The sequence below is a fragment of the Triticum aestivum genome, chromosome 2B (assembly GCF_018294505.1).
Source record: "Triticum aestivum cultivar Chinese Spring chromosome 2B, IWGSC CS RefSeq v2.1, whole genome shotgun sequence".
Classification (NCBI taxonomy): Eukaryota; Viridiplantae; Streptophyta; class Magnoliopsida; order Poales; family Poaceae; genus Triticum; species Triticum aestivum.
Genome location: NC_057798.1, coordinates 602,626,198 through 602,649,875, shown reverse-complemented (window position 1 = coordinate 602,649,875; position 23,678 = coordinate 602,626,198). Strand labels below are relative to the sequence as shown.

Genomic DNA, 23,678 nt, shown 5'->3' with positions numbered 1-23,678 from the left:
AACGCAGGAGACACAAACCGTGTCAGACGATGTTATCTACGGTCGGCAGGAAATAAAATGGCGGGAGAAAATGGAGGAAAAGAATGGCGGCAAATAAATGACGGGAAAGAAAATAACAGGAGAAAATGGCGGCAAAGAATGGCGGGAGAAAATGGCAGCAAAGAAAATAGCGGGAGAAAATGGAGGGAAAGAACAACGGGAAAGAAAATGGAGGATAAAAGAAAAAATACAAAAAAATACTAAAAAAAATATCTACTAATAACTTAACATAAACTAAAAGAATATGTCAAAAAAATTAAAGAAAACAATTTAAAGCAATTAAAATTAAAAGAAATAGCACAAAACCTATAAAACACTAAAACAAAACTGTTTTCGTAAAAACCTAATTTTAAATAATCCTAAAATTCACCAATTAATTACTACTGATAAACAAAGTCACAAAGAACAAGTAGCAAAAAGAACCATCTAAAAAGAATACTCCTAGCTCAAATTATAGGCAATCTAGTGATTTGAGAAAATTCATGAAAATTCAAATTCAAACTTTCAAATCTAGTCAAACTCGATATCTACAGAAACTTCATAAAATTTCTAATCTAGTGCAAAAATAATCAAATTAAAATACTAAAAATCCTAATTGATATGAATTTTCTAAAACAGTAGAGCTTGTGTTGGCCGAAGAGGGACTCTTTGGCCAACTGTTGGCCGAAAAGTCCCTCTTCGGCCAATGGTAGTCCGAAAAGTCCCTCTTCGGCCAACAGGAGGCCGACAGGTGATACTTTTGATTTTTCTGCATTAAGGTGTATAGTTTTCGAATTTGCTATAAAAATCATGGTAGTTTAAAAAAAAGTCCATATAAGAGAACCGACGTTTTCATTTTCATTATCTTTGAGAAGGCTGACTAGTTGCTCTGCGACGTCGATTTCTGATCCAACGGCAAACCTATCGTACAAGCCTTTGGATGGCTGATTGATGAAGCGGATCCGCCTCCACGCGTACCGCACGAGACGGCACGGGCACGAAACAGCGGATCCACAGCCATGGCCTCCTCCGCCCCCCAGATGGCGGCGGCCGCGCCGGAGAACAGACCTCCCCGCTCGCTCTTCGACCTCCCCTCGGACTTCTTCGACTCGTATGTACTCTTCCGGTCCCACCCCGCCTTGGCCCCTTCCACAGCGGAGCCGTCCGAACCCTCCAGGCCGGCGCCGGCGCCGTTGCAGCAGCAGCAACCGCCGGAGGCCGCGGGGTTCCGGTGGACGTGTAACACCTGCGCCGGCGAATTCGATTCGCTGCAGGAGCAGCGCGAGCACTTCAAGTCCGATCTCCACCGCCTCAACGTATATATCCTCATCCCTCTTCTTTACCTGACATCGCATCTTCCTTTGTACTAATCGAGCCTCTAGATTGATGTGGGAAGAAACAACTGAAGAAAGAGTGTAAATGGTGTTTAGATGCTAGTGTTCATCATAGGACACATTCTTCAGCAGATGGAAATTCGGACCTGCAGCTGTATGTGCTGTTCAGTGGAGTACTTGAGAAGGACAGCAGATAGTGATCAATTGAGCCTCTAGATTCATCTACTCATTCAGTGGTACCTAGGAATAGCTAACTAGAAGCCTCTTATATTGCACTGGAGCCCCAAATTCTAGATGTCAGAACTTGAAACCCTATTAGAAGTCAATCCACAAACTTGACATGGAAAATTTGTTTGTTACATGTGTTTGACGTTTTCCACCAAATTCAGATATTTCATAGGAGTCAATCCACTCTTTGTTGCCCTTCCTCTTGCATTCGTGCATAGCTTACATCCACATGGCGTCACTCGTATCAACAGCGAAATGCTCACTAAAAAGTACACTGTTCATGTCCTACTAACTGGAAATGTTTATGCCGTCATTACTGGTCCACTTTGCATTCTTTTATTTATTTGCTATCTACTTTACTACTCTGGTGACTCACCTGACTAAACTGATTAGTTTGTAATCACTAGTTTAGATCTTGGGGCAATTTTATTTTAAAAAAATTCTTGATGCTGCGAAGATTCAATGCAAAACTTTCTACTTGCTACATGCTTGAAAGAAAAACGGTTATTGTTAAGTGGGACTTTGGATTTAAAAGCATGAATCTCCTCCTGCTGTTGTTATATTTAGTCTAATTACTGTGGGGTTTGTGTAGTCATTCTCAAAAACCTATCCGTGCTACATGTTTCTCATCTTATTGACACTCTTGAATCTGTTTTTCTGGCAATCCTGTCAGGTTAAGCTGAGTGTTGCTGGTAAATCTATTATCAAGGAAGAAGACTTAGAAAAAATTGATTCCGATTCTCTGTTTGACGATTTGGAGGTATCTAGTGTATCTGGTTCTGAGGACGAAAGGGAAGATGTACCTGCATCGGATCACCATCTCTCAGTTAAAGGCAAGGAAGACTTCAGGAAGAAACTTTTTTTTCATGGTCATTCTGGTGACACGGTTTCTTTTTGGAGATGCATACTGTTCAAAGAACATGAAGAACCATTTTTTGACTGCAAATCTGGAAAAATGGAAAGTCACGGATCTACATCATATGTGCATGAAGATGAGATGATAAATAGAGTGAAGCAGTTGGCATGTGAACCTCGCAATGCATCACATTTGAGGATCATTATATTAACAAGTGGTGGACATTTTGCTGGATGTGTTTTTGATGGAAACAAAATATTAGCAAATAAAACTTTTCACAGGTAACAAGATTGTCTGTCCCGAATATTGTCCATGCTTGTTAGCCATATTTTCTTTATCGACATTACCCTGATGAATTTCTATGTACACCCTAACATGATCAAGAACATCAACACTCTCAGTTTTATGACAACAAACAGTAATATGCTCGCAGCACATTGTTGCCCTATGCAGAATAAATTATTTCTAAAAGAAATGATAGAGATTTTTTTCTCATTGGAACAGTAAGAAATGCTCCTACGCAATAAATATTAAAGTAGTACAGTTTGACAGAATTAAACTAGATAATCTAGCAACGAACATTTTGCTGTCGCTTTTGATAATCATGTCAAGTTCACCTTGCAGAATAAATTTTATTCGTTCAGTCAGCATAGTTGTACCTCCGTGACTGGCAAAATTAGTTAGATTTTTTGTTTGTCAAGCAAAATTAGTTGGCAATACTGTTACTGACTCAATATTAGTAATAACTGATAATTCTTACTTATTTATGTGTTAGGTATGTTGTAAGGGCAAAGGCTGGAAAGAGGCAGTCTGGAAAAGATGCTACTGGAAAGGTTGCACACTCAGCGGGCTCTTCTCTTCGCCGCTATAACGAAGCAGCATTGAAAAAGGTAATACACAGTTTAGAGCATAAGTTTATTTGGGTGCTTTTTCACTGGAAGTCTAGTAGATGTTAGCACCTGATTACAAGTTAATATCCAAATTTGGTCATGGTTTACTTATATTTCTTTTATTTGTTGTTGTTGTTGTCGGTCTAATTGCAGGAAGTTCAAGAATTAATAGTTTCTTGGAAGCCATACTTTGACGCCTGTGTTTGTGTCTATATATACGCTCCATCAAAGAACCGCCAGATGCTCTTTGACGGGGATAAGGCTCAATCGGTATTGCAAGCATGTGATATTCGTCCACTCCCTTTGACTGTTCATCGGCCCACCTTGAAAGAAGCGAAACGCATATACAATAACCTAACACAGCTCTATTATGAGACGGAATGTTCTATTATGGGTGAAGTCTTACCCCTTGTGGAAAATGTGACAAAGTTTGAGCAAAGTACAGAAGCAAGGGAAGAAACAAGTGTGGCCCCTGAGGAACCTATTTTGGACTCATCAGATTCGCATGAAGCAATGGCCATACCATCTAATAATGCAACAACACCTCTCCATGAAGCTGCAAAGGCTGGCAATGTTGAACAAACTATGGAATTGCTCGAGCAGGGTTTGGATCCTTGTATCAAAGATGAAAGAGGAAAGACACCTTACCTGCTGGCTTCGGACAAAGAAGTGAGAAATACGTTCAGAAGATTCATGGCGCTCAACCTTGACAAATGGGATTGGCATGCTGCTGATGTGCCTAGTGCATTAACAAAGGAAATGGAAGAATCACAAGCTGCAAAACAGGTGAGTTTCATGTCCTGTGAATAAAGTTTTCTTGTTCTCGTTGAATGGGGAATTCCGCCTATGTTGTCTCAACACAGCCGGTCCCAAGTCCGGGTAAAGGAGGAGGGTTGTGATAGGCTTTTCGAGCCAACGTAAAAGCTCAGCCACTCTTATGGAGATGAAACCCAAAAGATCACCTCTAGCCTACCCCAACTTGTTTGGGACCAAAGGCTTTGTTGTTGTTGTTGTTCTCGTTGAATGGGAAAGAAGATGGCTGTGTAAATTGATCTGTAATTGTTCTTTAGGCAGAGAAGGATGCCAAGAAGAAAGCCAGAGCAAAGGAACTGAAGAAACAAAAGAAGGCTAGAGAGAAGGAAAAGGAGAAGGAAAAGGAAAAAGAGAAGGTTGGTAATGGTTTCATTATTATGATTGTTGTGAGTAAATATGACTGCATGTATATTTTATACTCCCTCCGTCCGGAAATACTTGTTGGAGGAATGCATAAAAATGGATGTATCTAGAACTAAAATACGTCTAGATACATCCATTCCTCCGACGACAAGTATTTCCGGACGGAGGGAGTACTTGGTTGCACATGAATGCAATGCACTACCTGGTGATACTGTTGCAAGTACCATTCACTGGTTGCCCTTTTTTTAACACCATTCACTAGTTGCCCCGAATATAGTGCTTTGCTTTGCTGGCGTTTAATTTGTTACTCCCTCCGTCCCAAAATATAAGAACGTTTTTAACACTAGCATAGTGTAAAATCGTTCTTATATTCTGGGACAGAAGGAGTACTTCATATCTTGTTATTAAAAAAATGGTTGGTGAGTATGTTTTTGATCTAGCTACTTATGTCTGATATTTAATCCTTCGAAACTGCAGGCGCTAGCAGCGCAATCACAACCTGTTGCTAAAGGTACTTCAGTTGGCCAAATGGGCAAACCAACTGCTTCTGTGCCAGGCCTGAAACATAAGAATCCCCAGGCTGTTGCTCTTTCAATGCAGGTGTGTTCTAAAGGGCAACCATCTTAGGCTTAGCACATGTTTTGGTATTTCCACACCGCACACATACTTATACCTTGATTTACTGTTAACCAGGAGGAACGAGACCGGAAACTCGCCGACGAAAGAGAGAAAAGAGCAGCGGCAGCGGAAAGAAGGCTCGCAGCGCTAGCAGTTCAATCAGGGCCCCCGGCTGCGGCGGGCAGCTCCACGCAGACAACAGCAGCGGCAAACGACGCTACATGTTCATGCTGTTTCTCATCCCTGGCAGGCAAGGTACCATTCCATAGGTACAGCTACAAGTACTGCAGCACTACATGTATGCATCTCCATTCAGAAATGCTGGAAGATGACTGAGATTTTTGTTGTCGTGGAGAAACATACCGAGATTTTGTGGTACCTTCAATTTTAATGAACTAGTCCGGAGCTGGCTTATCTGCCAGTTTTTGCTTATGTTTTTACGCCATCTGAACCAGTAGTGTTCTGAGGTCACATGCCAAGGGGAGTTTGTTCGTGCGTGGCTGCTGGGTACCTACACGTGAGCTTTTGCCGAAATGCCAGACCCGAACACACTAGGCAGGGCTCCTCGACCGGCCCCCTGCTTTTCACGCATCGTCGTGGCTACAAAACCTCGAGCTTTTTCGCCGATTTTGTGACCGGCGCGACGGTAACGGCAGCGCACACCCAGTGGATGCCACTGCCCGTGACCTCGCCATGGGCATCCCCCTTTGGAGCAAAAGGCGTGGCTAGCAGCGATCCATGGTGTCCTCGGCGTCGCCCAACCACTTGGACAACAATGGCCTCTCCGTGTGCATGCATGGACGCGGTGACGGCACACGTGAAAGCACCCGCTCACGGCTCACGTTGACATCCTCGTGGCCCGGAGCGGAGCTTTTATATCGGCGCTGGACGGCGACGCCGCCAACATTTCGAGCACCTGAGTTCTTGCTGCCGTCGAGTAGCTAGCTGCGGGATGTCGGGAGCGGAGCCATCGGCGGCGGCGGCGGGGGCGGGGGCGGGCAATGGCCAGCACGCGGCGGTGGATATCCGCACGGCGGCGCAGCAGCCCGAGGAGCCGAGGCAGACGTCCATGAGCGGGCCGCTCAACCTCCGGAGCGACCGGAGGCCGCCGCCGGCGCAGAGGGCCTTCAGCCGGCAGGTGTCCCTGGGCAGCGGCGTCACGGTGATGGGCATGGACAGAGGCGGGAGGAACGGCGGCAGGCCCGGGCAGCGCGCGCTCCCGCGCAGCGGCAAGAGCCTCGGCGTGCTCAACCACAGCGGCGGCCTCGGCCCGGACGGCGCCCCGCGCAGGGGCGGCGACTTCAGCATGTTCCGGACCAAGTCCACGCTCAGCAAGCAGAACTCCATGCTGCCGTCCAGGATCAAGGAGGAGCTGGACGGCGTCGACCTGGACCACGTCGAGGGCCAGCCCACCGGCAGGCCCGACGTGGACCCTCTCAACAAGAGCGTCCCCGCCGGCCGCTACTTCGCCGCGCTTCGCGGCCCCGAGCTCGACGAAGTCCGCGTAAGTCATCCATCCATCTTGTCCTCGCTGATCAGTATGATTTTGCTGAAAAATCATACTACTGACTGAACTGTTTGTACGTAGGACTACGAAGACATCCTGCTGCCCAAGGACGAGGTGTGGCCGTTCCTGCTGCGGTTCCCGATCGGCTGCTTCGGCGTCTGCCTGGGGCTCGGCAGCCAGGCCATCCTGTGGGGCGCGCTGGCGGCGAGCCCGGCGATGGGGTTCCTCCGGGTGACGCCCATGATCAACGTCGCCGTGTGGCTGCTGGCGACGGCCGTGCTGGTGGCCACGTCCGTCACCTACGCGCTCAAGTGCGTCTTCTACTTCGAGGCCATCCGGCGCGAGTTCTTCCACCCGGTGCGCGTCAACTTCTTCTTCACGCCGTCCATCGCCGCCATGTTCCTCGCCATCGGCCTCCCCCGCGCCTTCGCGCCGGCGAGGCTGCACCCGGCCGTGTGGTGCGCGTTCGTGGCGCCGCTGTTCGCGCTGGAGCTCAAGATCTACGGGCAGTGGCTGTCGGGCGGCAAGCGGAGGCTGTGCAAGGTGGCCAACCCGTCGTCCCACCTGTCCGTGGTGGGCAACTTCGTGGGCGCCATCCTGGCGGCGCGGGTCGGGTGGGAGGAGGCCGGCAAGTTCCTGTGGGCCATCGGCGTCTCCCACTACATCGTCGTCTTCGTAACGCTCTACCAGCGGCTGCCCACCAACGAGGCGCTGCCCATGGAGCTGCACCCGGTCTACTCCATGTTCATCGCCACGCCGTCCGCCGCCAGCCTCGCCTGGGCGGCCATCTACGGCAGCTTCGACGCCGTCGCGCGCACCTTCTTCTTCATGGCGCTCTTCCTCTACATGTCCCTCGTCGTGCGCATCAACTTCTTCCGTGGCTTCCGGTGAGCACCACTTCTAATCTTGTACCACCTTTCGATTCAATCCCGCCGATGAACTCGATGATCATTTGCCATGACGACGAACAGGTTCTCCATCGCGTGGTGGTCCTACACGTTCCCCATGACGACGGCGTCGCTGGCGACCGTCAAGTATGCCGAGGCCGTGCCGTGCTTCACGAGCAGAGCCCTCGCGCTGAGCCTGTCCCTCATGTCGACGACCATGGTGTCGCTGCTGCTCGTGTCGACGCTCCTGCACGCCTTCTACTGGCGCTCGCTGTTCCCCAACGACCTCGCCATCGCCATCACCAAGGACCGGCAGAGCGGCGCCGGGAGGCCGCACGGCAAGGGGAGGAAGGCCGGCAAGAGGGTGAACGACATCAAGCGGTGGGCCAAGCAGGTGCCGCTCTCGGTCGTCTCCTCCATCACCAAGAGCAACTCTGCAGACAAGGAAGAAGAGGAGAAAACAGACTAGTTGTACATACTATGTGTGATTAAACAGCATTACAGGGTTCCATGGCTTGATCAGCATTACAGGGTTCCATGGCTTGATCAGCATAAATAAGACACTTATAATAGTAATACTATATGGATTGTAGTAACCTAGAGCTAGAAGGAATACTAGTTATGGATTGATCACAAGAGAGCTGTACATCTCTTAGCTTATTCTCATTTCTCACTAGAACTGGCATTATAGGGTGCAAAGAAACCCCACAGGGTTCCAAATTAACTTCCAATCACAGAAAAGATAAAACATATGACTGTTGAACAGCTGATGAAATGTCTAAAAGGAGAACCGCCGCTGTTCGTAACGTACATAGCGCACAATGAACTCACTTATTTAATACCTACTGATCAACACAAAATCATCATCATCCAGAACCCGCACCTCTTTCTGTCCCACAAAGTTCTCCCGCCCGATTGCTTCAACAATCCGGACAAACTCGGTCCTCTTTTCAAGAGAAAGAGGGGCGTATGGTCTCCTGAAAACAGGCCTCACTACACCGAGCTGAGCCAGTGCAGTGTTGACACCAATCGGATTTGGCTCAGAAAATAACCATTTCATCAGAGGCAGTAGCTTCTCATTTAGCGTTGTGTTCTCCCCTTCAAACATGAGACTGCGCATGAGGCCAGGAACAAGGTTGCTAGTTACAGAAATGACTCCAGTAGCACCATGTTTCCACCTTGAATCATGGCATTCGTCATCATTGCCACTCCATATTGATATACCTTTGTCAGTGTAGCACTTCACCCGTTCATGTCCAACACATTCTTTCACTCCTGCCATGTTTGGATAACTTGAGAGTGCCTCAATGACTGCAGGGGGTATATCCTGACCAGTCCTGGCACATTGTAGATGATTGTTGGACCCATCGGGAGGACTTCGTCGAAATGAGAGATCAGTCCTGCAGTTGAGGTCTTCCCATAGTAAGGATTGACATGGAGAGCTGCATGCATGCCAACAGCAAATCCCTGCTCTGAAGCGTGAATAGCTTCTCTAGTTGAGTTACTTCCCGTGTTGCCTATCACTTTAATGTTAGTTCCAAAGCAGTTAACAGTGTGCCCGATGAGCATGATGTGTTCATCCCAGCTCATAAGATGACCTTCTCCTGTTGTTCCACCAACAATTACACCTTCGGCGCCCCCATTTATCTGTGTGTTTATCAAAGAATCATATGCTTCAAGATCAAATCTTCCATCTGGCAAATAGGGGGTTTTGACTGCTGTGATTAGTCTGAGACTTTTGATTCCATCTACTGATGTCCTGCAGACAGGGAAAGATCAGATATAAGCAGCAGACATGTATCAAAGCCGTCAAATACTTGTGTGCAAACAGGATGGTCCATGTTCAGTCATGTGGCTACTAAGCTACTAAACCGCTCGGTTACCCATTCACTAGGATTGTACAAGCATCATTTGTTTAGCAGAATGAACCAAGCATACAATATGCTTAGTTTAGACTCTACTATCTACAACAATTGACTAGCTTATCAAAACAAGGGATAATTCACAAAAACTAGGTTGGTTTTACAGAATTGGCTTAATGAAGGAAGATAATAAGAAGTTAAGAACACCCTTTGTTTCTCTATTAGCGAAACAATAATTCAGGGGCTAGACCTGGACTTATTGTAATTCACTAGAGAAATGGTACAGAAGAACATGTGGCAATTTAGCAAAAAGGTACAAACTGCAGAAGATAATAGCTATGCCAGTGGGCCCTGATGTTACAACAATAAATCGAGTGACGGGTGAAACAGGATTGATCACACAAACACAATAACTTTGACTTTGTAAACATCTTCTCCCAGTATGTTTTCATCCCTAGTCTCTGAGACAATAAATTTAACTTCACATTTCTACTTCTCAGTAGCTTTGGGGAGTTGTCATATTCCTCCCATGCAACAGAAAACAGTAGAGAGCAAACATGATCATCAATTGGTGTGCCAGTAAAGCATCTGGCTCTCAAGACTGTATCCAGGCTACCATAGTACCATGCCATAAAAAATGGGCCAAAATTGACATAATCTCCATCAGTTTAAGTAAGAATATTTTTCTTGTTTGACCTAACTCAATGAACGGCGAAAGCAAAATTTACAGATACTGACCATTGCAAGAAGATGCCCAAGACATTCTAAATTTTGAAGTGAGGCAGCAGAGAAATAGGAGGGGGACAACATATTAACTGAGTCGGTACAATCCAGGGTACACTGTTGTTAGCTTTATGGCATATACAAACTTAACAGCTTGTTCAGTGGATCAACCAAAAAGTACAAGCAACCTATGATGAAATGAATAAAACAAGAAACTAAGGCTTTCTTTTAGAGAGAGAAAAGTCACCGATTTTTCACTTCAGTACTTCGCATCGGAAGATAATCATCGGTAGTGATGGCCGCAGCTGAAAACTTTCCTCTGCCAGCCCTGTACAAGCACTTTTTGGCATTAGTGTGTTGCTTTTGGAAGTGGGGCAGAGTAGACAAGCTGAAACCAGTGTGTAAGAATGAAAGCTAAAACCCATGTTCAGTTCTAACAATGGAAGGAAAACTGCACATTACAGAAGGATGAAAATCCTGAATAATCCAGATGGGAAGCTGTGCACATTGTAGGACAAATGAAACATATTATAAACACAGCCTCTTGAATAAAACAGGTGCGAAATATAACGCTGCAATGGAACCTTCTTGAGTACCTACCAAGAGGTGTGTGGCTCAGGAAACACGTTGGCCGCCTACTGGTACTACTTATTTCTTCTTTTTTCTTTGAGAAAGAGGCTTCATAGCTTCCGATTCTATCACTAGAAACAAAGGATTTGCAAAGATTGACTAATTATAGTTCAAATGCAGACTCGGTCCACCCACCACATTGTCTGGTGCATCCTATTTGATAAGTTGCTAGTATAAAATATGGTTCCTTAATAACAACAACAAAAAGGCAACTATCACACTGGAATAGGTTTACAGCCAAACAGCCCCCCACATGTTTGGTGCCAACTAAAGTAAGAGCAAACACGCTGTCATTATCCTTAATTTAACACTCAAACCAAATTACACTAACTATTCTGAGGTCCAAGTCTAGAACTAGAACTAAATAACTAATCCAGTTCTGTTCTTTCCTGCCGGGGGAATCTAATTCTCGCTGGTCTTCTATTCTCTATCCACCCAATCTCACTGTCACACTGACTAGTATCTAATGAACCAACAAATCCTGGAATCTCAACAGTAATTCACAAATAAATGAAATCTCAGGCTGTTCCGATTTTAGTAATCAACAAATCGATTATATACACTAAAAAAAAAGTAGTCACAGAGACCGGGGGCAACCTGTGTGACGCGAACGCCGCCGCGGCGGAGCGAGAGAGCGCCAGGCGCGGCGGGGACGCCAGAACGCCAGGGCCATTCCAGCCGAGGCGGACCCCCGGGTTAGCCGTCGGCTGCGCCGCCATCATTGTCGTCTCTCGAGTGAAAACCAGCGAACCAGGCGAGGGTTTTGGAATTTGGGGCTGGGCGTGGCTGACGCCGTGGACAGACGGGACTAACGGCTTCTAACCCGTCTGGATGCGCTGGGCTGGGCTGGCTGGGTTGGGCTGGCCACGTCTGGACACGGACGGCACGGTGTGGCCTGGGTCCCCTTTTTTTGGAACAATGGCCTGGGCCCTTCGATGCGCCCGTTGAAGAGGGGAGTGTCCCGATTCTAAAAAAAAGGTTTTCACTCCTGATGAAATCATCTGTGATGAATCACATCAATAGTGGTTTTGGGGATGTTTGGATGGGACCCAGAGCTGCCCTGCCAATTTTTTGGTCGTTGACAGATGGGTTGGTAGGTGTTTGGAAGCAGTGTCATAGCCAGAATATCTGCACGCCCTAGGCCATTACACTGTAGCTACAATTTGTGACTGTAGCTACAATCAACGAACGTTTTCACCACCACGCCCCAGGCCACGGCCCTGGAAACCCGGGGCCCAGCAACACCCTTGTTTGGAAGGGTCGTTTGGATCGTGGCCGACAGTTACCACTCCAAGTCTTGGCATTCACTGACTGCACGGATGAATGTTTGGATTAAGGGCGTGTTCTGATGTCCTCCAGCTCCACGCTTTTAAAACTTCGCAGATGAATTTATCCAGAACAGTTGCAGCCCGAGAAGCTGAATTCACGAAGCTGATCGTTCCCGTAGTGTAAAAATGAGAAGCACAACCGGCCCAGCTCCACCAAAACGTGAAGCGTGGAGTTCGCTCAATTTACATCGAACTGCCACCGCTAAAGAAAATGCTTCGCTGCATCCCCTTGTCGAATAGAAAAAGGATCGATCGAAGCGTTACGCTAGTCTCGCTCGAATCGGTAACCAGCTAATTGGGATGCGTCCAGCCGGCCCGACGTACGCCTAACAGGCCACATCCCCTCCCAACTGGGCTGCACCAACATGAGAAGCTGCACATCGAGCCGAATGCTCCTGGGATCGCTAGCTGAAGCTAGAAACGAGGAGTAAAAGCTGGTTTTCTGGAGTTTTGAGAAGCTGGGGAGCCTCCGAACAGGCCCTAAACCCCGCCTTCCCTTTCCATGCCAATATTTTGGTCGTCTAGTTCAGATATGACGCCCACGCGCGAGCGAAACGCGGGCGGTCAATTCCTTCGCCAAAATTTTGCCTCGCCCTGATTTGGCATGGCCATCCTGGGCGTAATCGAAATGTCCCCCTAATTTTTTATATCCCTGCCAATTATTTGATCACCTCTTTAGATTTTGCTGCAACATGTGGGTGAAACCCTGACGGCAAAATATTGTGCCAAAATTTTGGCAAGCCCTCGTTTTTGTAGGGCTCGCATGGGCATCAACCAAGTAGGCCCATAGTTTTCACTCCTGAAATCCTCTGTGGTGAATCACATCCATAGTGGCTTTGGGGCTGTTTGGATGGGAGCCCAGAGTTGCCCTGCCAATTTTTGATCGTTCACCAATGGGTAGGTGTTTGGATCGCACCTAATTTTTCACATCCCTGCTAATTATTTGGTCACCTCTTGAGATTCTGCTGCAACCTGTGGGTGAAACCCTGGCAATAAAATCTTGTGCCAAATTTTTGGCAAGCCTTTGTTGTGGTAGGGCCGACATGGGCACCAACTAAACAACCCCTTTGACTCATTATGCTGACTGGGTTGTCAACCCTTTAGATGACGTGACAATGAACGGGTTGGGATGAAATTTTCCCCATTTGTAGGCATGCAAATTTGAACACGTATCCTCCAACCCTACTTAGTTAAATAAAATGAATTAAAATTTAAAAAGTAACGCGAATTTTGAAAATTTAGTTCATTTACTCGAACTAAGGAGGGTGAGAGGGTTCCCTCAAGATTCCAGATTTGCATCCTACCCATTTGCTCGATGAACCTTATCTCTGCTCCTCTCTTCTCACTCGCAAAATATCCTACCCATTTGCTCGATGAACCCTATCTCCGCTCCTCTCCTCTCACGTACAGTAGGCAATTTGCTACGAACCCTAGCTCCCATCACACGCAACTCTCTCCCCTTCAAAGATGACAGAGTTGCGGCTAAAAATTTCCACAAAGAACATTGGGTAAGTTTTCTCTCTTTGGATTTTTTGGTTCACAAACTTAGACCAAAGGGACGCTGCTAGTAGCTGCTGTTCCTCACTTCCCATCTTGATGCTCTATTTTTTTGTTTTGTTTTTTTTTTTTTGCAAGAAAACTTTCAATCTATTCATCATCAATCATCATAATACAACGAATACCAGAAATAATGAAAATCACATCCAGATCCATAGACCACCTAGCAACAACTACAAGCACTGAAGCAAGCCGAAGGCGCGCCGCCGTCTTCGCCCCTCCCTCCCTGGAGCGCAGTAGACAGTGGGAAAGTCGTCCTGCTAAAGCCCTAGTAATATGTTGATGCAATACATTAAAATAAGACCTACAAAAAACAAATATATGGCATTTTAGCACATACACTGTTCATCACTCACTCTTATAATACACGATTTTGTTCTTTGGTGCAGCTTGCAATTCAAGGTATTTCATCTACCTAAAAGAAGTATTTCATCATGAAATTTTGCACACATACGTTACATCCTTATATATAACTTTTTTAGAACTATTTGAAACAGAAAATTTTCAAACTGTTTTTTGTTATTGTTGTTAACAGGCCCCATGGAACTCGAAACACCTTACTCGTCATTTTCCCTATTCCTAGGCTTGCAAACAGAGGAGGCCCTTCCCTAAAGAAAAAAAGAGACCCTACGTGGGCATCAAATGCACATAACTACGGCCATTGCCAGCGCTCAGTGAGCTAGATAGCGAGAGAATATTACAAGAGACTGGCTTGAATGTTTTCTTCTAAACGGAGACAAACAGATGCAGCGACCAGTTGGTCAGGTCTTGTTTTTTTCATGCCACCACATCTACCAACCTCTGTGGACGAGATTAAATGGGCGAGTGAGTTTCGTGCTGAGTTCTTGTAGGTACTTTCGAAGGCCTAAACAAATACTCCCTCTGTGAAGACAATAGGTTTCAGTAATTGTTGTTTCGTTATGCAGGGAACTGCTCGGCCTCATCTGACATGAGAAGATGTGAAGCCGTGGACAACGCTCTTGGTGCAATACTGATTTTAAGCGCTCAACTTTTATATTCTTACATTGGAGTCCACAGCGCATTGCAGAGTGATCGAATCACAACATCTGCTTCTTAACATCGGTTAATTTCTTTTAACGTAGTAAAAGTTTTCCTTGCTTGGAGCAGATGACACTTCAGTGGCCCTTTTTGACAGAATGTGATATCTCCAAGGAATGGAAAGCCTCCCTGCATAACATATTCGGACAATTACAGCGTATATAAAAAGCTTGTAGCATAATGCATGTTGCATGTTTAGATAATGCTCTTGCGTATTCAAGCACTATTTAGCATACAGGATTTTTATAGTAGACGGTTCGGTTCAGCTTCCCTAGGGAGTTCTGAGAAACATCGCATCCCAGATGACAGGAAATAAAATGATCTACAAACTACTGGCTACAAGTTCTTTGCAGATAAAAGAAGTTACCAGCAAGTCAATTGATGTGTTTCTATATACAGCTACAGATGATATGTACTACTCCCTCCGTCCGAAATACTTGTCCTCGAAATGGTTGTATCTAGACTTATTTTAGTTATAGATACATCCATTTTATCAATTTCTAGGACAAGTATTTCCGGACGGAGGGAGTATTTGATTGAATTATTGTGCCGCACCGAATCTAGTGAATTTTGTTCTTCCAAACTAAGACTTCAATGGACGGGGAAGAGTAGGCTACCTCAAGGCGTTCTCAATCTCAGTGTTCCCTGGGTCTAATTTGAGGCCATCAAGGAATGCATCACATGCCTTTTCATAGTCCTGAAGACAGAAGGACCACAGCATAATGAAGAAAGATTTTCTACAGAAAATACAGCTGTGGAAGCCAATTATACATTTTTTTTAACCTTTAACAGCATTCGAGCAGCCCCTTCCCGGAAGCAGGCCTTCGGCCAGTCACGACGCAGTGCCCTGCAAATTTGAGCATCCCGCAAAGCTTTGTCTCCTTCACCCATTTTAAGCCAGCAAACGCTTCTATTTGAAATCAATGTTACATTCTCTGGGTAGTCACCTTCTGCCTACACCAACAAATCAAACCAGTAGTTATCACTTTTGCTAACTGGTACTCCCTCCGTAAAGAAATATAAGAGCATTTAGATCACTGCTTTTAGCGATCTAAACGCTCTTATATTTCTTTACGGAGGGAGTACCACTTAAATAAAAATTCGTCAGGGGCAGCTGTACGAGTACAATTAAACCGGCAAAACTTTTTTGAAAGGGCCAAGTGGTAAGCTCTGCATAAATTGTCTGATAAACCCACATACAGACTGGATAGGATGCAGATTTTACTTTGTTATTAAGGCTTTAAGCCATACAAATTAGAGCCTTTCTAACCAATCTAAATTAAAATGGCAATTTGGTACACCCTCCGTTCCTAAATACTCCCTCCGTTCCAAAATAGATGACCCAACTTTATACTAAAGTTTAGTATAAAGTTGGGTCATCTATTTTGGAACGGAGGGAGTATTTGTCTTTTTAGAGATTTCAAATGGACTGTAACATACGGATGTATATAGACATATTTTAGAGTGTAGATTCACTCATTTTGCTCCGTATGTAGTCACTTATTGAAATCTCTAGAAAGACAAATATTTAGGAACGGAGGGAGTATATGGCATGGCACCATATAACTCGTCAGGAAATCGAGGGGGTCCAATAAACCCTGGGATAATTTACGATAATTCAAGTTCACCGCATTCTGAAGATCGTACCAAGCCACAACAAATGGCTGCCTTTTCTCTCCTTTTAAGCAAACAAAAGAAAAGGCAGAAGTTTAAGGCAACCTGCTTGACAGTACTGACTAAGGCAACAACACCTAAATCGACAGCAGCAGCAACAACAACAACAGGAAGTATGAAATATGACAGCCAGATTGCACAAAGTTTAAGTGGCAGGAAAGGCTTTTCCACTAATCATAATGAAAATGGCTTTTATAACATCCCAATCTAGAGACTGGCATTATTAATGTTTGGCAGATACCATGAACACGCGTGTAAGCCATACAATTGCCGATAGATCACAATAATATTGATTTTTCTGAAACTACATAACTTTTCTTAAAATATCGTGCAATTGTAAACTAGGAGTGATAAGACAGCATCGTTGAAAATATACCATGGTGTAGAGCCTTGCTGCAGTAATATAGTCTTTTCTCTTGTATGCTTTGTTTCCTTCTATCTTCATATTAGCTGGATTCATTTTTAAAATAGGGTCATCCTGTACAATTGGAGTATATCAGATACATATGATTAAGACATAGTATATGCGAAGGTAGCAGATATAATCAGCCAACTTAATATTAGCTTGACCTAAGCGACTTGTTTATTTTTACATATCCCCCACCGGCCCACCCCGACCCAAACTTCGAACACGCACATAACTCATTCACAACTGCTTCCAAAACAGTGAAAGAACCTGTGTTACCCAATGTTGATACTCTGCCAAGAAGCCATATCCGAAAATCTTGACCATTTAGGAATTACCACATAAACGTGGAATGGGAACACATTCAGTCATATTTCACAATTTCAGTGCTATTGTGAAAACTTCAAACTTCCCACTCGAATTATTGAAATAGGGATGAACGCACTAGGTAGCCAGAGGTGACATAATTTGTTAAATTTTAAATAAGCCACCTCACACATTGAAAAGACATTTAGGGGTTACACCTTCTCCATGACCACTAAACTGGAGATCAATTATGTGCTTGATTTGCCTCACCCCCCCCCCCCCCCCCCCCCCAAATTTTTTTTTTGATACAAGTAGCTCATAATTGCAACCACGGAACGTAAATAGAACTAAATGTGATATATTTAGAGAAAGCATAAGTCAAATTGATTGTATTCCTATTCCTGCTACTAGACCCTTAAATCTCGATGAATTTATGGATTTACTAATTCATAGTTCATAGCAAACCAATTGCACTGCTGCCTTCAAGAAAGATGAATGGAAATAGGTGCTACTTTTGTCTTCATGCTTTCAGCTTTTGAACTCAGGGGTAATAATTGAAGAATGAATGGAATAAGAAATGCTCTAGCGCAACAAATACTTGCTTTCAAGTCAGGGCACAAATTGATTATTGAAGAATCTACAGAATACTGCAGGAACTGTTCAGACGAAATAATAATAAAATCTTAGATATGACAATGGTGTTCTAGTTTGTACCTTCTCTTTTGATTTTACGTAAGCCATTATCCCATCAATGCTCCAATCAAGCACCGATGGAATGCAAGAACTTACTGGAAATAGGATCTCAACGTCTTCCCGGCTATTCTGAGATGCAGCAACTTCAATTGGCAGGCGTCCAAACTGTTATGAATAAACAAAGACATATTTTACTTGAAAGGGCCCACCAGTGTCATGACGGTATCACAGTAACAACTTTACATAGTAGCCATAAGTGGCATACAACATCTTGCTAGAGCTGAACATGGCAATAATGAAAATTTCACTTGTTATACTGCCTTTAAATTACTACTACCTCTGTTCACAAATGTAAGACAGTTTGGCAGTTTAAAATGAACTGCCAAAACATCTTACATTTATGAACAGAGGGAGTACTTCCATCCACAAGGATAGGTCTGCATGGGATCCGTGCAGTGAACCTTTGAGCCTTTGGCCACTAATTTATGAACAATAAATAGTAGATCAAGTTATGAAAATAATGTCACCGGATTTATTGCGCAAAACCCTTTCATAACATGACTGGAAACCATAGTTAAAATCTTGCATCGAAGACCGTAAACATTAAAGAACCCGCCTCTGTGCGTGCAGGGAACATCTAGTAGAGTACCGACCTATTCTAGTGCATGTTAAATGTGACCCATTAACCTTGAGGTTTTGGTTGTCCTGACAACCACTTGCAGTGTCAAGGTGGGTCTAGCAGACATAACTGATACATCATCTAAGTGCTCGATTCATCACCAAATGCAACAAAGCGATGCTATGGCGGCCACCTCAACTATGTCATGCTAGAACGTCTCCAGTCCATCATCTAAGGCCAACAAGGGTCGAGCACACCTGACTTTGCGGATGTTCAATCACTCCAGGATCTGTATCCTACGTTCCAGCTCTCAGACAGCTGTATGTAAGGGAGGGAAGTGTATACCACTACCCTGGGCATGTGGCTATCAGGACTTCCACAGAAGGCACGTCAGGATGAAGACACAGCAATGCATTACAGTCTGAGTCCTAATCTTGTAACAGCCCCGGTTTGAATGGTATATGCCTAGTTACAAGGGAATTACTACTACAAAGGTTGAGTGCGCATCCTTCTCCTAGGACAAGGTTCCTAAGGTCCTAATAGCCCTGCAGATCATAACAAAATACTTCCGTATTGTGAGCAAGAACATCTTCTAGATATCTGAATATCAACAAGAATTAGTTGTCAATTCAATTTCCATTGTGAAGAACATGCACTGGTAACTACTCCCTCCGTTCCTAAATATTTGTCTTTTTAGAGATTTCAAATGGACTACCACATACGGATGTATATAGACATATTTTAGAGTGTAGATTCACTCATTTTGCTCCGTATGTAGTCACTTGTTAAAATCTCTAGAAAGACAAATATTTAGGAACGGAGGGAGTAAAAAGGTGAAAACTTACATCATCAAGGACATTGGGATCAGCGCCAGCATTTAGTAAGCACTTGAGACAATCAGTTAAACCCTCATCTATAGCAACTATTACGGGATCAGCACTGCCAAGACCATTCAAATCAGCACCAGCCTACACAGAAAATATTGCAGATGCCTCTAAATAAGACTGTCATAACTTTCAGTTGGTTGCACAAACAATGTACACCACCTTAATCAGAAGCTTCACACATTTCCGCCGGTGAGCTAGGAGAGCAACAATGAGAGGTGTATCGGCGATGCAAACTGATTTGTTACACTGACAGGGAAGGTTAAGAAAATTAGCTTCAGCTTGTTGAAAGTTGGCAAGTGTGAAGAACAAAAAAAGTGGTATGCACACAGAATATGAACAGGTGGAACCAAATTGGCAGAACACGGTTACAAATAGGCGGGCATAAGGAAATTAGCACCCTTACATGATGAAAGTTTGCAGACATGAGGCAAGCAAAGAAGTGGTCGTAACAGAACCATATTGCCAAAACACGGTTACAAATTTGGAGTCACGTATTACACACAAACATATAAACCTATGCACACTGTTAATGAACACATGGCATTAATTAGTCAAACCATAAGCATGCAACGAGTTTAGGAATAAGATCCATTGACTTACCTAATACGAACCAAATTCGTTCCTAATCTACTCCATTTATTTCAAGCACTTCCTTCCAATGAGCCACAGAGAAGTGTGATGTGAGGGATAGGTTACTAACACAGAGCCACACTTGCAAGTCATAACCCTCCTCCATGATGTGAGGACTGCATATGCCGCCACAATGGCGCAACCTAAGCAATGGCGGCAGCGCTAGGTGACAATTAAAAATCAAGAAAAAAAACTAAAGTGTGTGTCTTACGATCTTCTCTTTCCAGAAGCAAATATCACAGCCAGGACAACTTGATTTAGATTTCGCGCTGTGACGGTCAGATATATCTAATCCATTGACACCCTAAATTGTACAAGTCTACTCAGTCCCAACCCCAGAAGCGAAGTTACAGCAATTGAACTTCAACACAAAAATGCTATATAACAGCATATTCATGGAGTGGATTGTGCAGTACTTGGTGCATTAAGTACAAGGAGCAAACAAGGTAAAATAGTGAGACTTGCATCTGCATGGTGGTCCAACAAAATCTTCATAGCACCATCTAACCCAAATACAGCAGCAATATGCAGTGGCGTCCCCGAGTCAGAATAACAATTGACATCAGCTCCTTTTGACAGCAAAACCTTTACTATTTCACAATTCCCTGAATTAGAAATACAGATCATGCAATAGGTCAGTATTATTACTCTTTCACGGTTTTCTTAATAAAAAGTCGGACCCTGCAATAGGCACTGTTATAGACAAGTATGATAATATAGCATATCCATAATGTAAATGTTGGTTCTATTTCCCCTTTATGAATAGGCAGTGCTCCTGCCAGTTAAAAACTAAACTTCCTGTATCTTATCACACCAGCCTGTGAAAGGAACAAAAGAACTTCTTGCATGTCTGAATGTGATGTGCACCATCTCAAATGGCGAGAGAGAGATGATAACATCAAACCTGGAAAATTCTAATAACTCTGGTGATAACTGCAACACTAACGAGGACTAGCAAATCCATATGGTCAAAGGAAGTATATGACAGCAATTCATCATAGATGTGTCATGTTCAGAGCTGGTTCAGATAGTAGCTGCAATCAAACTTACAGATTTATTTTCTTTTCCCGATAGGTATATAAATTAGTAGATCATTTTCGGCCTTAAGTAGGAATGGAATTGTTGTCTATACAGCTCAAGTTCTGATCAAATTCAGCACAAATAAACAGGAATTCTGATACTACCTAGCAAAGATTTAAAAACCGGTTGCAAAATATTCTGACGAATAACAAATTTTCCTGGCTGATATTGCTAGGAAATAGTTTCCTCCTGCATGATCTCAATCATAAATTTAAACACAAAATTTAATTGAACTGATATCGGTTGAATACAAAAGTTTGACCATTTTCAGACGAGAATTATTGTTCTCAAATTTAAAATCAAAATAAAGACAAAGGTAGCTCAATTATCAATTTGTATTGGTAAGTCTTAGAACTACAGGATGGTCATTGGTAACTCTTGAAGTTTGAATGACCACTGCTTAGGTCCAGACTTTCAGATGTTATCTACTCGGTTTATACTGAAACACATTATTTACTTGCACAAAAATAATAATTCAAAATCACCACCCACCCAACCCATTCATCATGGAGAAATCTCTACAACAAGAAGCATAAGTGAATAACCATGTCAACCTTGAATAATAACTATGCACAACCTTGCTACTGCATGGGTAGTTCCCTATCTTCCAACATATAATGGTTATCCCACATTATTTACATTCAGCGAAAACAGAAAAGGAAACAATTATAAATAGTCCCAACTGAAATAGAAAATAGATAGAGACCTTTTGCAACCGCCATGTGGAGAGGAGTACGGTTTCCAGGACCAGACTTATCTGGATTGGCACCGTGATCAAGAAGATAGCGCACAACATTCACAGTTCCATTAACAGCTGCATAACTCAGAGCTGTCTCGCCTATCAAAATCATCAAAAGAAAAAGCTTGTCAAAACAGAGATTTTTGCAGCAAAGCATCTTTGCTTTGCTATAATACATGAAAAATATCTTGACTACAGACGCATGGCATAAACATACTTCATTTTGATGTGGCTCTCTAAATGAAATGTGTGGTGCTGATTTCAGCATGATAAGTACCAAAACAATGCAATAAAAATATTAACACAAAACTGGATAGAGATATCAATGTGCACATAACCAATCATCCTCGTATGATTCAGCTTTGACAAATTGGCATGTCAATCTGCTACGCAAGTGTACTAAAATTTGTTCAGTTGTATTAAATTGTAATTTATGGTATGCTCCCAAATCAGGACTCCCCCCCCCCCCCCCCCCTCTCTCTTCCCGATTGTGTGTTCTAGGCTGAGATCACACATGCGTCTTTATGTTTAATCCAATAAGCTAAAATCTAGGAAGCAGCTTATTTAACAGCTCTAGTGTATAAAATCATGGCAGCAGTCTTTTCGAAAAAGACCATGGCAGCAGAGACATGAAAACATGGGGAAATGGTTCTCCATAGTCATGCATCATGCAAATCAGATTTAATTTAAATTCGATAGAGCAAGCAACCTAAGCATGCAGGTAACGCTTACCTTGATCAGAAACATGAAATAATTGGTCGATTTATTACAGTTTACGGTAAGATACACCGACACTAAAGCAACTACCAGTTAACCAAATTTGCCACTGAGCAAATTCAGCATTACAATCCAGTTAATTGTAATTTCCCTGCAGAACTTGTACTCTTGCGGTCTTGCCTAGTGAAAAACATACCATGAGATGAGCCAAATCAAATCGCCAGAAAAACTGAAACACAACAAGTATACTCTATATATACCTAGGCTATAAGTAGCGTACAAACTTGGGGAAATCCGATGTGTGGCTGGACCGCTGGAGTGCTGCTCAGTCACCCACATTTCCCAACGTGACTAGACATTCATTTCTGACAACGGAGAGTTTCGCTTAGCACGAGATGGAACACAAGGGACAACCTGACTCGTCGGTGGCATCGACATTCACCTGGAGGTCCTCGACCAGGTAGGCGCACACGGGCATCCTCCCGTGAACGGCGGCGACGTGCAAAGCCCGGGCGCCGCAATTACTCGCGGTCGCGCCCTCCACCGCCTCCCTCAGGCGGCCCTTCCCGCCGTCCAGCGCCCTCGCCGTCCCTGCGACACGGAGTGAAAACCCCAAATGAGCGTCCGAGCGAGTTTAACGGAGCAGGCAAGAGGAGATGGTATCGTAGACCGCAGCGCGCGTACGTACTCTTGAAGAGGGGGAGGTCGCCGTCTTCCGCCGCCTGGAGGAGCCGCGCCTGCAGCACGGCGACAGCTACACGGGCGAGCGGAGTTCGTTAAGAGCCCGCACTTGGGGGCTGTTGGGGCTAGGGTTTGGGGGTTGCTTACCGTACTCGAGAGGCGACGCCATGGCGATGGATCGGCGAAAGTTGGGGTTCGAATTTCGATTTTGCAACAAATGGGGAGTCGGCTAATATGCGGGAGGGAATCAAGGAACGACGAAACGGACGATATGGGACGGAAACGGGTGTAGACTGGTCTTGGGCTTTTTGGGCTTTGATGAAACGGAGAAAATTACCCGTTTGGTCCTCCAATTCTCTAGCGCAAAAAAAAAAAAAAAAGGTACCGCAACTCGAGAAACACTCATTTCTCAAAAAGAAAAAAACTCAAGAAACACTCCAATACAGCCCCTAAAGCCCCTCCACTCCGTGCCAGCCGCCTCCACACCACCACTCCTCTCGATCCGTCTCTTCCTTATCTCCCCCAAATCCGTCACCCGATCTCGCCCAAACCCTAACCCTTCTCAGCCTAGTC

At 44.3% G+C, this 23,678-nt stretch overlaps 2 protein-coding genes and 1 pseudogene across 4 annotated transcripts; 1 reads left to right on the top strand and 2 right to left on the bottom strand.

The window, feature by feature from the left end:
* The first annotated feature begins 977 nt into the window (after positions 1-977).
* LOC123046250 (ankyrin repeat and zinc finger domain-containing protein 1) lies at positions 978-8,095 on the top strand. 2 transcript variants are annotated; one of them, XM_044469557.1, is made up of 10 exons: positions 978-1,334; positions 2,254-2,717; positions 3,212-3,326; positions 3,480-4,112; positions 4,397-4,495; positions 4,980-5,102; positions 5,371-5,495; positions 6,480-6,624; positions 6,709-7,514; positions 7,599-8,095. In XM_044469557.1, exons 1-10 carry the CDS (start codon positions 1,038-1,040, stop codon positions 7,981-7,983), a joined length of 3,192 nt encoding a protein of 1,063 aa, XP_044325492.1. In that variant the 5' UTR covers positions 978-1,037; the 3' UTR covers positions 7,984-8,095. The 2 variants fall into 2 exon arrangements, with proteins under 2 accessions (XP_044325492.1, XP_044325490.1); XM_044469555.1 differs by lacking the exons at positions 6,480-6,624; positions 6,709-7,514; positions 7,599-8,095 and having other exon boundaries at positions 981-1,334; positions 5,196-5,552.
* A 67-nt stretch (positions 8,096-8,162) lies between these two features.
* On the bottom strand, positions 8,163-11,525 carry LOC123046251 (4-hydroxy-tetrahydrodipicolinate synthase 2, chloroplastic-like; annotated as a pseudogene).
* Positions 11,526-14,582: 3,057 nt separating this feature from the next.
* LOC123046249 (serine/threonine-protein phosphatase 6 regulatory ankyrin repeat subunit A) lies at positions 14,583-23,390 on the bottom strand. 2 transcript variants are annotated; one of them, XM_044469553.1, is made up of 12 exons: positions 23,253-23,390; positions 23,113-23,178; positions 22,839-23,015; positions 21,675-21,806; positions 20,354-20,493; positions 19,418-19,504; positions 19,217-19,339; positions 17,774-17,917; positions 16,724-16,825; positions 15,457-15,627; positions 15,291-15,370; positions 14,583-14,802 (listed from the first exon to the last, which is right to left on the bottom strand). In XM_044469553.1, the coding sequence occupies exons 1-12, from the start codon at positions 23,272-23,274 to the stop codon at positions 14,751-14,753; spliced, it is 1,296 nt and encodes a 431-aa protein (XP_044325488.1). In that variant the 5' UTR covers positions 23,275-23,390; the 3' UTR covers positions 14,583-14,750. The 2 variants fall into 2 exon arrangements, with proteins under 2 accessions (XP_044325488.1, XP_044325489.1); XM_044469554.1 differs by lacking the exon at positions 23,253-23,390 and adding an exon at positions 22,685-22,789 and having other exon boundaries at positions 22,867-23,015; positions 23,113-23,184.
* Between the last annotated feature and the right edge of the window lie 288 nt (positions 23,391-23,678).

What these genes read in the sequence shown, in the direction of transcription:
- LOC123046249 (XM_044469553.1), bottom strand. Translation starts at nt 23,274, where the DNA reads ATGGCGTCGCCTCTCGAGTACG. An exon ending in GTGTGAAGCTTCTGATTAAG is followed by an intron (nt 19,340 to 19,417) that starts GTGGTGTACATT and finishes TTTTCTGTGTAG; the next exon opens with GCTGGTGCTGATTTGAATGG. An exon ending in CAGCAAGGCTCTACACCATG is followed by an intron (nt 15,628 to 16,723) that starts GTATATTTTCAA and finishes TTGTTGGTGTAG; the next exon opens with GCAGAAGGTGACTACCCAGA.
- LOC123046250 (XM_044469557.1), top strand. Translation starts at nt 1,038, where the DNA reads ATGGCCTCCTCCGCCCCCCAGATGGCGGCGGCCGCGCCGGAGAACAGA. An exon ending in CTGTTGCTCTTTCAATGCAG is followed by an intron (nt 5,103 to 5,370) that starts GTGTGTTCTAAA and finishes CATCCCTGGCAG; the next exon opens with GCAAGGTACCATTCCATAGG. An exon ending in AAACATACCGAGATTTTGTG is followed by an intron (nt 5,496 to 6,479) that starts GTACCTTCAATT and finishes GCTGCCGTCCAG; the next exon opens with GATCAAGGAGGAGCTGGACG.